The sequence below is a fragment of the Mytilus californianus genome, unplaced genomic scaffold, assembly GCF_021869535.1.
Source record: "Mytilus californianus isolate M0D057914Y unplaced genomic scaffold, xbMytCali1.0.p SCAF_7, whole genome shotgun sequence".
Classification (NCBI taxonomy): domain Eukaryota; kingdom Metazoa; phylum Mollusca; class Bivalvia; order Mytilida; family Mytilidae; genus Mytilus; species Mytilus californianus.
In genome coordinates, this window is record NW_026262723.1 from 117,423,972 (window position 1) to 117,436,703 (window position 12,732).

The following is a 12,732-nucleotide window of genomic DNA, read 5'->3' on the forward strand; positions in this document are numbered from 1 at the left end:
GCGTCCCCCATTATATACTAGTATACTCCGACTTTCCACGGTATTACTTGTAGCTTGAACATTGTCAACACAATTCTCTACGAAATGTGTTGATTAAATAGCCTGATTGCTATAAATGAAAGCAAAACTTGTATATACTAAATAATAAAGTAAAGTATTGTGCAATGGGATAAATGGAAAAAGAAGACATAGGTATGGGCTTTGCTCATTGTTGAAGGCCGTACGTTGACTTATAATTGTTAATTTCTGTGTCATTTGGTCTATTGTGGAGAGTTTTCTCATTGGCAATCATACCACATCTTCTTTTTATATAGATTCTTTTTCTGCGTTGGTTAAGGCTGTGGGATCGTTGAAATAACTTAAGGAGTCTATGAATACGCATGCTCATCTATCTGCAAAGACCTGCATGTTGCTTAACACTTGTCCTATCTCAATGGCATATATATAAATTTTAATATGACGTTCTTCAGACGCTTTGAGTACACACCCGTGGTAAAGTATGAATATATTGTATGTCGGCAACGTCATGATTTGTCATCAAAACAAGGAAACATAAACAAACGATAAGAAGATTTATTAGAAGCCTATGTTTTACAGATTTCTTAAGATTATCATTTAAATTCATCCAAACCTATCTAAGTACGTTATCGTTAATAGTTTTTTAAAAAAAGTATGTCAATAGTTCAGTTTTCTCCGTTCTTTTACGTCAATATTAATAGTGTCTTTAATGACGGGAACGGCAAATGTTTGCCTTCATCTAGAGCGCTTCGATCCAAACATGTTGCCGTATTTGTCCTATTACAATAGAAATAATTCATGAGGGCTTGAATTTATAGTGATTTTACCACGGGTTTGTCCTTTATGCCAATATTCTAAATATTTAGCATAAAGGGCCAACCCGTGGTAAAATCAGTATAAATGCAAGCCCCATGAATTTTTTCTTAAATATATATACGCCTAAAAAGTGAACAAAACAACACCAATATTAAAAAAAGGAAACATTAAATATAAGTATCTACAAATATTTCAGATAACAGATATCCTTCATCAGCATGATTGTGATGATGAAAAATGAATCATATCAATCTATTCTGATTTAACCATAACAATCTTTACGTTTATTCAATTAAAAACCAAACAACGCTTGTATAACTCTAAAATTAAAAAAAATAACTTAGGTAAAGTATTTATTACAGAGACTGCATAGATATGCTTCTAAAAAGAATAGTAATGTAATGTAATAGATTGTACCAGTTCATATTGCACATTATTATTCTAACAAAATGAACAGAATAGGGACACAACTCTATAACAAAACGCCTATAACAATAATAAACTATACCATGACATGATTGCTGACAATTACAGTAACTAATAGCATGTACAAAGTATCGGTACTTAACCTGAATCATATCGTCAGATAACACCAGTCGCCGTACTGAAAACATTTCACGTAGTAGCGTTATTACAGTGCAAGAAGACATGATATTGTACAAATATAATGCCAAAAAAAAATCTGTACAGAATTTCCTACGGAAAATTTAGTATTGCTTCAACTTATAAATAAAAATCAGCGAATTGATGTTCAATGCAACGAAAGGTCAAACTCAATGACCGAACAATAACGAAAGGTCAAACTCAATGACTGAACAATAACGAAAGGTCAAACTCAATGACTGAACAATAACGAAAGGTCAAACTCAATGACTGAACAATAACGAAAGGTCAAACTCAATGACTGAACAATAACGAAAGGTCAAACTCAATGACTGAACAATAACGAAAGGTCAAACTCAATGACTGAACAATAACGAAAGGTCAAACTCAATGACTGAACAATAACGAAAGGTCAAACTCAATGTCTGAAAAACAACAATTATTACATTTATCATTCAATAAATCTGTTTCGCTAAACCAAAATAAAAAAACAACTTCTTATCTGGTTAATCTTATAAATTATAGCACCGTGAAAATACTGATATGAAATAACAACCTTATATTTACTTCCTGCAGGTGGAGTCATACCACGTATTGCTATGTGTTTGTTTATTCTACATTGGCTAGAGGTATAAGGGAAGGGTTGAGATCTCACAAAACATGTTTAACCCCGCCGCATTTTTGCGCCTGTCCCAAGTCAGAAGCCTCTGGCCTTTGTTAGTCTTGAATGTTTTTTTTTAATTCTAGTTCTATTACATGTATATGTTTAGGAGTTTAGTGTGACGTCCATTTTCACTGAACTGGTACACATTTTTGTTTAGGGGCAAGCTGAAGCCCACCTCCGGGTGCGGGATTTTCTCGCTGTGTTGAAGACCCATTGGTGGCCTTTGGCTGTTTTCTGCTCTTTGGTCGGGTTGTTGTCTCTTTGACATATTCCCCATTTCCATTCTCAATTTTATTCAACATCAAATGTCATAACTGAGCATTCGTTTTGCCATGATCCATGTCTCTGTTGTCAAGGTATTCAGTAATAAAACTATTAAGTTAATTAAAATCTAAGACGTCAATGGAAACATGCGTGTATCGAACTAAACAAAAATGTACTCATCAACAAGAAGCAAACGGAACATGACTAGCAGGGAAAGGAAAATTTACAATTGAAAAAGAAAAGTTGTCCCGTTCATCATAACTTTTGGTATGAAAATAACCACTAGGTATTCAATATCAAAATATAAAACTGACATCGGTCACTATTATATCATTAGATTTAGTATGAGTGAGTTGAGGTGAATACATTTCATATAGAGTGCATTTTTGTCAAACTTATGGGTTGTTTACAGAAACTTTATCGTATAAATAACTTACAAAACTTTGTATTGGCCAAAATATCTCAATCTTCTTTTGGGGTATTTATGAGATTTAAGCATAGATTTAGATTCATCATAGAGGAATAAATGTGAAATTAGATGGATACAGTCTCTAACGTAAGAAGCAGAAGATATATGAGCCTGTAGAACTAGGACTTTAAACATGGAAATAAAGAATTATTATATGTGTCACAAATGAGTTTTTATCAGACGTTCTTTATTGTTGTCATTGTGTGAACTTGATGCTTTGAGTAGAAAATATACATTGTGGAAGTATTTCAAGCCCAAGGGATGCACAACGATTCATCAATAAAACACTGAGGGACACAGGGTGTCTTTCAGCATAAAATACGGCTTCGATGCAACATTGATTATACAATTTAGCTCACTACGCTTAAAGAATTAATTTGAATAATATTGTTGAAATTGATAAATATTTCACGTTTGAGAGGATTTTGTTGGCATTTAAATGAATTAAAAAGCAAAATTCGTAAGACATTGAGAAATCAGTAGATATGTTACATCCACTTGATACACGGAGCACTAGTAAAATCAGGCTGCTGCTAACTAGCGCACACTTCTTCTAGCCAACAAGCAGCAATCTTCATTATACTACACCTTCTTATTGTGTAATTCCACTGAAAACACTTGCCCATTCAGTACACCTAAAGTGCAATATCAGTATAGGTGTATGTTAAAGTTATCTGTTTTCAATCCTACCACAAAGATACTTATTTTAGCATGAAAATGAGAGTTGTTTTTCCTAAAAAGTAGAATACAACTGAAAACTAAAGCAAAATATGATTGGATAATAGTTTGTAAGTGGCGATGTCATCCTGAATAAAACCTTTTTGACTTCGTTTCTTTTAATTCGTACCATGCGTTCTGTGTTCCATATTCTATATTCTAACGTTAAAGTAAAGTGATTGGTGAGCACGCTCGAGAGAGGGAAAAAGTAGTTTTTATTTTCAGTGAATGCAAATTATGAAATAATTTCAGGAAAGCAATATTTATTCTTTTGTATGAGACTCTCTAGCGATTTTCCATCAAATTATTGTACCGTTAGATTTGTCAAATTCCAATGTTTTCCATTTTTTGTCATCATTTTGTCTACAACATAATACTTGTACGTAGTCCTAAGAGGATACCGAGATGCCAGACGGTCGGCTTGTTGTTGTTTTAATATATATCATATGCAGTATTTTGTTATTGGTTTACACTACAAACCAGTAAAAGTCTGAAATGGCCTATATCTGTACTCGACTGTACTGATTTTTACTCGACCAGTCTGAATTGGTCTGAATTTTACTCGACATTACTCGACCCCAGTCTTAACCATACTCGACTGTACTGATTTGTACTTGACCCTTATCTTTGCCATTGAAAATAGTCTGAACTATTACTCGACCAGTCTGAAACAGTCTTAACCCATTCTCGACCTGTACTCGACCTATTTTTTTCAGTCTAAACCATACTCGACCAAAGGTCTGAACAGTACTCGACCAGTCTGAACCATACTTGACCAAATAACCGTTACTTTTTTTTTAATTTTAACTGTTAAAATAAATTTCTTTTTAACTGACATGACAACAGCCACAATAAAATAAAGATATATATATATATATATATATATAAACAGATTTTTTCATCCTTACATGATTCTCAGATTTATCAAATAGAGATAGTTAAATCAAATTGTCTTATATAATAATTTAATTATATTAATTTTAAAGTTTTAGAGTTTTGTTAAAAAAAAAGGTTTTCTTTTACCTAAAAACCACACCTATACTGAGGGTAATACAACCTTATTAAGGTGCCTCTTGTTTGGCATGTGTTTTTTTTTTTTAACTTAATTTTTCTAAATTCCTAAATAAAAACTACATAGGTTTCATGGTTACATACAATAGTTATATAATTATCTTTTTAATGAGGCAACAACAGCCAAGAAAATCACAATTGTTAAACCTTATATTAGAAATATATATTTTATTATAATTTGGGATATTATATAATATATATCAAAAAGGGATAAAAAATTAAAGAAATTAATAAAATTGTTCTTCTGATTAGTGGTGAAGTATTAAGTAATACCTCCTGCTTGGGGCAAACTCATTAAAAAGATCACACCTGGTCAGAGAGTATTAAAATAACATTCTAAATAACATTCATTCAAAATTGCAACATCCTGTTTAACTTAAATCGCAAGGCCTTTTGAATTCACTAGATAAGTAATACACGAGTTTAAGAAAAATAGGGCTTTCTTTTTACCTGTAAAACACACATGTACTGAAGTAATTAAACCTTATTTAAGTGCTTCTTGTATGCCATGTCTTTAATTTTGACAAAATTATTTATATTTAATTGAAATAATTTTTTACTGCAACATTGATCACATTTCCTTTTTTAAAAGGTTATCAAGGATTACTATGGAAGTTCTATTATCATGATATTAAATTCTTGGTTTTACAAAACAAGGGTGTCATTTTTTAAATTTATTAAGTTGCTTTATATACTATTTTATATATATTTTAATAAAAAAAAAGTTCACTGCATTATTAACTAAACTCAACTGACACCATAAATCTATAATACATGTACTAGGCTTAAGTTAATGGTTAATACTGTCCAGTAACCATAAAATATATCTGAAACATTCAAAAACTTTTGAATAACATTGAAAATATAAGTCACAATTCAGTTTTGAGATTATTTGATAAGCTTGTTTTATCTTTATTTTAAAGGTGATACATATATGTAAGTGTTGATGAATATGGTGTTGAAGTTATATTATGTTTATTGTGAATTTTTGGTTTCAATGCTTTATTGAATACATTTGTAATTTCAAATTGTTGTTGAAATTTCTAGCCAGGGGAAATAGCTGTTGTTAAAAACAGTTCCTAAATTGATGAAAAACAATAGATAGATACAAAAAATAGGTCTAGGTTGGTTAAGACTAATTTGGTCGAATATGGTTCAGACTAGGTCGAGTATGATTCAGACTAGGTCAAGAATGGTTCAGACTAGGTCGAGTATGGTTCAGACTAGGTCGAGTATGGTTCAGACTAGGTCGAGTATGGTTCAGACTAGATCCAGCATGGTTCAGACACGTATAAAATGGTTAAGTACTAGTCGAGTAAAGGTCGAGTACAAGTTCAGACTGTTACGTATGGTTCAGACTACAGTCGAGTATTATTAAGTAAATTTCAGACCAATTCAGACTGGTCGAGTAAAAATCAGTACAGTCGAGTACAGATATAGGCCATTTCAGACTTTTACTGGTTTGTAGTGTTATCAGATAGAAACCAGTTTTTGAATATTCAGTAGCTCAATGTGGTTCAACCAGTAAATTTTGAACTTTTACCTTTGCCGCGGATAGACAATTTGACGATTTTTTAATCTTTCAAGGTGCGTATGTTAATCAATTTGCTTCTGATGAATCAAATTTGTATCCAATACATACATGCCGTTTATATAGATTTTAGGCGGGTTTTATTTAATTGTTTGTTTGTATTTTATTTTACAGATTCATATTTGTATGGTAGGAAATGGTCGATTTATATTTGCTGTAGGAGCTTGGGAGTCCTCTTGTCATGTGTTATTAAATGGTTCTTCTATAAGAGTTGAAACTAGAAGCAAATGTTATGGACGGTACCAGGGCATGCGGTGGATTGGCGATGGAAACTACCCTCTTATCGTCGAAAAAGTCTTTTTATCACATTTTCTTGATTTTTGATGGACGATCCCCTATATTTTTTTTACCCTCCCCGTGTTGTGATTACTGTTTCCTGCTGCTGAATGTGTTTTTGTTATCAATGAAAAACAGACGATTGCAGAATTTACAGTGCTTACATATATGATAATTTTTGTAACACAAGACAAGTCGATCAGACGCAATATTTTCATTTTGTCATGTTAAAACTTTGATAAGGTAATCTGTGGAGAATAATTCGAACGCAACATTTTTTCGTTTAAAAACGAAATCCAAATGGCAAAAAAAATGAGAGAAAAAATAGAGGAAACACTGAAGAGATAAAAAAAAAAAGCACAAGTCAAATTAAAACTTACAATATTATAGCCAAAAGACGAACGAAGAAAAGACAAACAACAAAGACAAAACAATACACAGAAAACTAAATATTGAGTAATACGAACCCTGCGTAAATCAGTGGGTAAACTCTTGTGCTACGATTTAACTTATGTATGTTTTAAGTTATTCATTAAAAGACAAAAAATGGTACTTTTGCAAGACATTTTCATTTTAAATATACATATACATTGTATATTGTAACTGTGTCAACAGTTTTGCGACATTAGTCTGAGAGATTATATTTTTTTACAGTTGGAAGAATAACAATCTCGTGATATTTATCGAGATTTCACTTTATGTTTAGATTGTCACTCACAGACGAAATCCAATCAAAAGCAGCTTTACTTTTATTCCATTATATGTCCTACAGCAACAGAATACTGTTAATTGAAAAAGACAATACGTGATACTGTTTCTTAATGTTTTAAATGAAGTACAATGATGAAAATACAGACAGAAAATACCTTACAACGTACATGCGTGGCAAGAGAAACCCGTTGTTGCAGGCCGTATTTCTCTATTGTTGTTTACGTCATTGTCTTTTGATCTCTGGTTGATAAATGTCTCATTAGCATTCATCCCATATCTCCTGATTTAAATTGTCCATCTTTGGGAATTTAGTGTTAATTTCAGATCTTAAATCGTCTGAAATTAATCCCTATTTTAGACTTGACTAATTTCCGTCATAATTTGTTCTAATGCTAGCTGTTGAGAGACAGTGATTAAAACTTCAATATGATTTTTTATGTTATATTAAAAAATCACATTATACTGAAGCTAGGAAAGACACAGATCATCCTGGTCAACCTTTTATGCACAACCTACCGATTGTATTAATTGTTACTTTGTTCACGTCCTGAATATGTGTGAAGTATTTTCCCGCTAAACGTTAGGCAAGCTACAATCAATAAACCACTCAATCAGTTAGAACTATTTTGTCAGGACAAACTAACTGCCTCGGAACTACTCGGAACTACTCGGTAAGGATAACGTTATTGGCGTAAATCTGTTAGGTTTATGCCTAGAGTTTCTCAAGATTTTGCTGACCACTACGATTTTTTCATTTGACTCAAAACCGAAAATTGCAATGTTTTGTTTTTAGCTACATTGAAATACAACACTGGTGATAAACTTCAAAAAAGATATGGTTACTCGCCCGGAGGCCCTAACACAACTTTCCGATATCAATATATATACGCTTAAGTAAGTAAGTAAATAAAACTTTATTTGGATTCGGCATATTGACAAACGAATTAAACATAAGCTCTAATGAGCTTTTCACCGAAAACTTGAAAGATATTGCAATTATCCGTTGACTGTTTTTTGTGGGGTTTTTTTTTGTTGCTTGTATATCTGATTTTTGACATGGTTATTGTTTGTAATATAGTAGGTTAAATAGTAAATACAACTACTTGTTAATAAAGCTTTTTTTTTTTTTACATTCAACGTAGAAATTGTTAGATAGTTCCACTAAGGCTGTTCTCTCTGAAAACAACTCAGGCTGTACTCTGTGAAAACGTGATCATACATATGACTAAATAATCATTTGTCTAAAGGTTGGAGAATTTTTAGTGCGACTTTTAAGCAGTATGATTTTTATGTGTTTATGAAATTAATATTGATAGAAATTATGCCATAGTTTTATCAAGCATAAATATTTCGAAGATGCACAAATACTTTATTTTCTTTGTATAACAAATGTCAAGCTGTATCCCCTGTGGAATAATAAATAATCTCAGTCACTGGGATATACTTTAATATATATACTTAATGTTATTCATAAATCAGCTTTTGCCAAGAATAATATTTTGTAAAGTCTAGGAGGGAGGTCGTTATTTATTTTGTCAAGAAAATCACTACTGTGTGTACTTTTTCAATATTTGATTATAAACGAAAAGCTTATGAGAGGCTTGAAATCAACGGAGAAAAACAAAAAAGAAAATAAGTACATGTTTTATTAGAATATCACTGCTTGATAACGAATTACGATCACTACTCTGTACACGAAATAAAGATAAAAAACTAACGAATTAGGAACATTGTTTTCAAAAATTTATACATTATGATAGATTTTTTTATCAATATCGTTTCATGCAAGATTTTCGAAATCGGATTACACAATTTTCATTGATCTCAAAGGTATTTATAAATAAAACAAATAAACTAGTCTTACTTTGCATATTATGGATTTTGTCTGATTTATCGTATTTCTATACGTCACAGAACCTCCCCCCTTTTCCATTCACCTTGTTGTGTTACCTCTTATTTCATTATTTTAGATGAAAATATAATTATAAATTTATAAAATTATGTCTTTATAATATAGTATGCCTTCTACTGCGTCAATTTCAGTTGGTTTTAAGGTTAATACAAACACAAAATTCTCATCAGAGTAAAAAAAAAGTGATAATTACATTTTGTCTAAGAATGAACATATAAGAACAATTACTGTAGAAATACTCTGCTAGATGAGACGTCGTTATGCTTTGAGATAATCTTTATAAAGATTAACCGACTTATCTGTTTTTATACCATTGGTGAATGAGACTGCCAATTTAACGTAATATATCAAAGTTTAATTTAATTTTAGTCCCACTTTTACGATAAACCCACTAATTACAGTGCTAGTTTGGTAGGAGAATAGAACGTTATTGTAATGAAATTTTGACTTAAAAAGTCTACGTGTAAGAACTTTAATGTAATTTCGTTTGACTTTCCTTATCTATGTAAGTAACAGAGTTTTTGTCGTCACTTTCGTCCTCAGCTATTAATGTCTTTTTAAAATCTGTTGTTTCTACACTTTGATTTATCAACACAGAATTTTCATCTGAAGAGTTATTTCCCTTTACTTCGTACTCCGTTCCGTCGTAAACATGTGATTCGTTGTTCATTAAAAGGTTGACCGGACTTTCAGGCGTAAAACCATTACCGCTTACGACGTTTGAGGTTTCCGTCAACACCCTGTGACTTAAACTTCCAGTTTTGGGATCCAGTTCTAAGTTCGTTTGTTTAATTTTAGTCTTAGCTTTTATTCTGTCAAAGTTACTCTGCTCCTCGATCATGGACTTGTTCGTTCCGCTCGCATTAATCTGGCATTTAAAGGCTTCCCTGAAACCTTTCCGGAAGTGCTCGCTTAGAAAAGCATACAGAATCGGATTCAGCATGCTATTTGCGAAGGTCATTACAGTCATTAAATTGAATAGTAGAATCTTCCAGTGCGCTAGTTTTTCTGGGCCTTGTTTTAACGTTAAATGTACCTGAAATATCCAGTAAGGCAACCAGCAAATCACATACACAGAAATAACAGTTAGTACCATTTTTGTCACTTTCTTAGACTTTTTCCTTCGTTCTGATGATTTTTGCTGATTTGCAGGGCCAAGATTCTGTATTCTAATTATAACAAGAATGTAAAATATTGAAACCAAAGATACGGGTACTGCGAATCCAAGCATAAATGTATACCAAGTATAAGCTTTCTCCGGTGGAACTATCTGATTTCTTGGCCAAGAAATAGTGCACGACAGTTTATCCTTGTACAGAAAGCTTGGAACTGTATTGGCGTACAAAATGATAGGCAACATAACTAATACAGATATTGCCCAAATTCCTAAAATAGCAAACATCGAATTCATTGGTGTTCTGAATCTTTGGGAGGCAACTGCGTGACAAACTGCTAGGTATCTATCGGCACTTAAGGCGGTTAGTGTGAAAATACCCGTGAATAAGTTAATAGAATACATTATGTTGTATACCTTGCACATTGCTGGTCCAAAAAGCCAAAATCGCAACCATGTTGTCGTCATTAGCAACGGCATGCTAATAAGAAATATAAAATCAGAAATAGCTAAGTTGACAATGTACATGTTAGTAACAGTCTTCATGTTGGATGATCGCAGAATGACGTACATAACAAGCGCATTTCCAAAGAGTCCACATGCACAAATGATTCCATAACAAGTAACTAATGAAACGGAAATACCTACGTTAAATGGCGGTAGCGTAAAATTGTTATGGCTTTCGTCAGTTAGGTTATCAAAAATGCAGCTAGAATTATTCATCATTCCGTTTTGTAAAACTCTGCTTACAACCATCTAGAATAAGCCAAGGTCGCTAAAACTGGATAGAATCAGTTATTGTTGTTGAAGAAAAAGTCCTACCTTAGAATAAGAAAGCTACATCCAATTGATAATCCCCAACACCATGTAATACTGTTTACTCAAATTAAAATTAGTTTAGTAACATGATAAAGTTGTTGAACTGACTGCTGTTTTCGTTGTCTACTCTGTAACCACTAGAGAGTTTAAATGTCTTAGTTATAATGACTATAGACAGAACTTCTATCTCTCTGCAGCTTCAACAATCGATAAAATATCCTCCAATGATGGTACTTGTCTCAAATCGCATCTACCAATGACGATACTTGTCTCTGATTGAATCGTACTTCTCCCTTAATTTGACGATGAAGTAATACTAACGGATTATAACTCGTAGGAGTTCTCTCACCTGTTTCTGGTTTTTGACAGGTGTGATTTTTCCGGATTGAAATGTGAAACTTGTTTCTTGTGGCATCCTTTCCAATCATATCATTTGTCAATAGCCTATAATTGTCTCACTCATTAAGAACTTTTTTTATAATGTAATATTGCTATAAGCAGCAAATAGTGATAAACGGATTAACATCAGCTATTGTTACATCTTGTGGTTTCTCTATTTCAAACTTAATGAGTTTTTTTTCTAAGTAATTAGATTGCATCGTTTTCTTTCTTTCATATTTTCATAGTCATGTTGATTTTTTTTAGAACGAGTAAAGGCATTAACAATATAGATGACTGGCCAAACAGGGGCTCATGCAAAACTTCATTCGGCAAATCTGTTATCAAAAGCCTATTGAATTAGTTTTCTAGCTTCATTTTTAATCAGATAACGTAAAAGTAGTGTAGGAAAATTCATAACAATAGGGTTTAGTTTCTCTAAGACGTCGTCAAAATGTTTAAATAATGCATGTCTGTTGATAGATTATAATTGCAATATTTAAAACAAGAGTTTTGAAGATACTACGCGTACTTGTCATGGGACAGATAATTTAATAGGTCAGAACGTGCTACAAGCTGATATAAAGTAGGATTTATAAGGTGCTTTGTGTAAATTTAGGTAACCAGTACATAGAAGAGACAATATAATTGTGACTTGACGCTACAAGATGTTCAGTTTCAACGAAGTGGTTTTTATATTACATCCATTTCTAATAAATTGATTAAAATAAGTTTTGAAATATAGAATCTCTTTTCGCGAGTCATATATCGATGACTTGCGTGAAGAAATTCGATATTTCAAAACTTGTATCAAACACGACATTGTTTGCTGGCTTATCAGCTGGCACTTAGGCATCTGTATTATTCAAATCTTTAGCTTTATATCTTATTTTTGGCTACAAATAGCTTACGATTTTCAGTTCTACATCGTTATCTTAATTGCACTCTACATATGTTTGCCAACACTGTGCATCACTATTTTTTTTTTTTTGCATTTCATACAAAGAACGTTCATCTGGTTAAAAAGTTACTTCTAGAAAAAAAACTATACTATTTGCCAAGTGCTAAGCTATAGCTTGAATAAGAATTTACTTAACTTTGATCTGGCATTTTTCTTTGAATTTTAGGTTAGGGCATTCATTTAGAAAATAACCGTACTCTTAAACAGTCTGAGAAAAGATTGAAACTAGCTGCAGGTTGATGAACGTGTGATAGGTAATTTCATTACCAAATATCGTATAGTTATGGCTACCATTTAATTTTTATGGAAGGGAGGGGGGGGGGGGGGGGGGGGGGGCTAGGATGAAAT

The 12,732-nt window shown here is 32.3% G+C and overlaps 1 protein-coding gene across 1 annotated transcript; it reads right to left on the reverse strand.

The window, feature by feature from the left end:
* Window positions 1-8,630: 8,630 nt before the first annotated feature.
* On the reverse strand, window positions 8,631-11,190 carry LOC127708613 (somatostatin receptor type 2-like). The gene has a single exon (XM_052213635.1). The coding sequence runs from the start codon at window positions 10,980-10,982 to the stop codon at window positions 9,585-9,587; it is 1,398 nt and encodes a 465-aa protein (XP_052069595.1). The 5' UTR covers window positions 10,983-11,190; the 3' UTR covers window positions 8,631-9,584.
* Window positions 11,191-12,732: the final 1,542 nt, after the last annotated feature.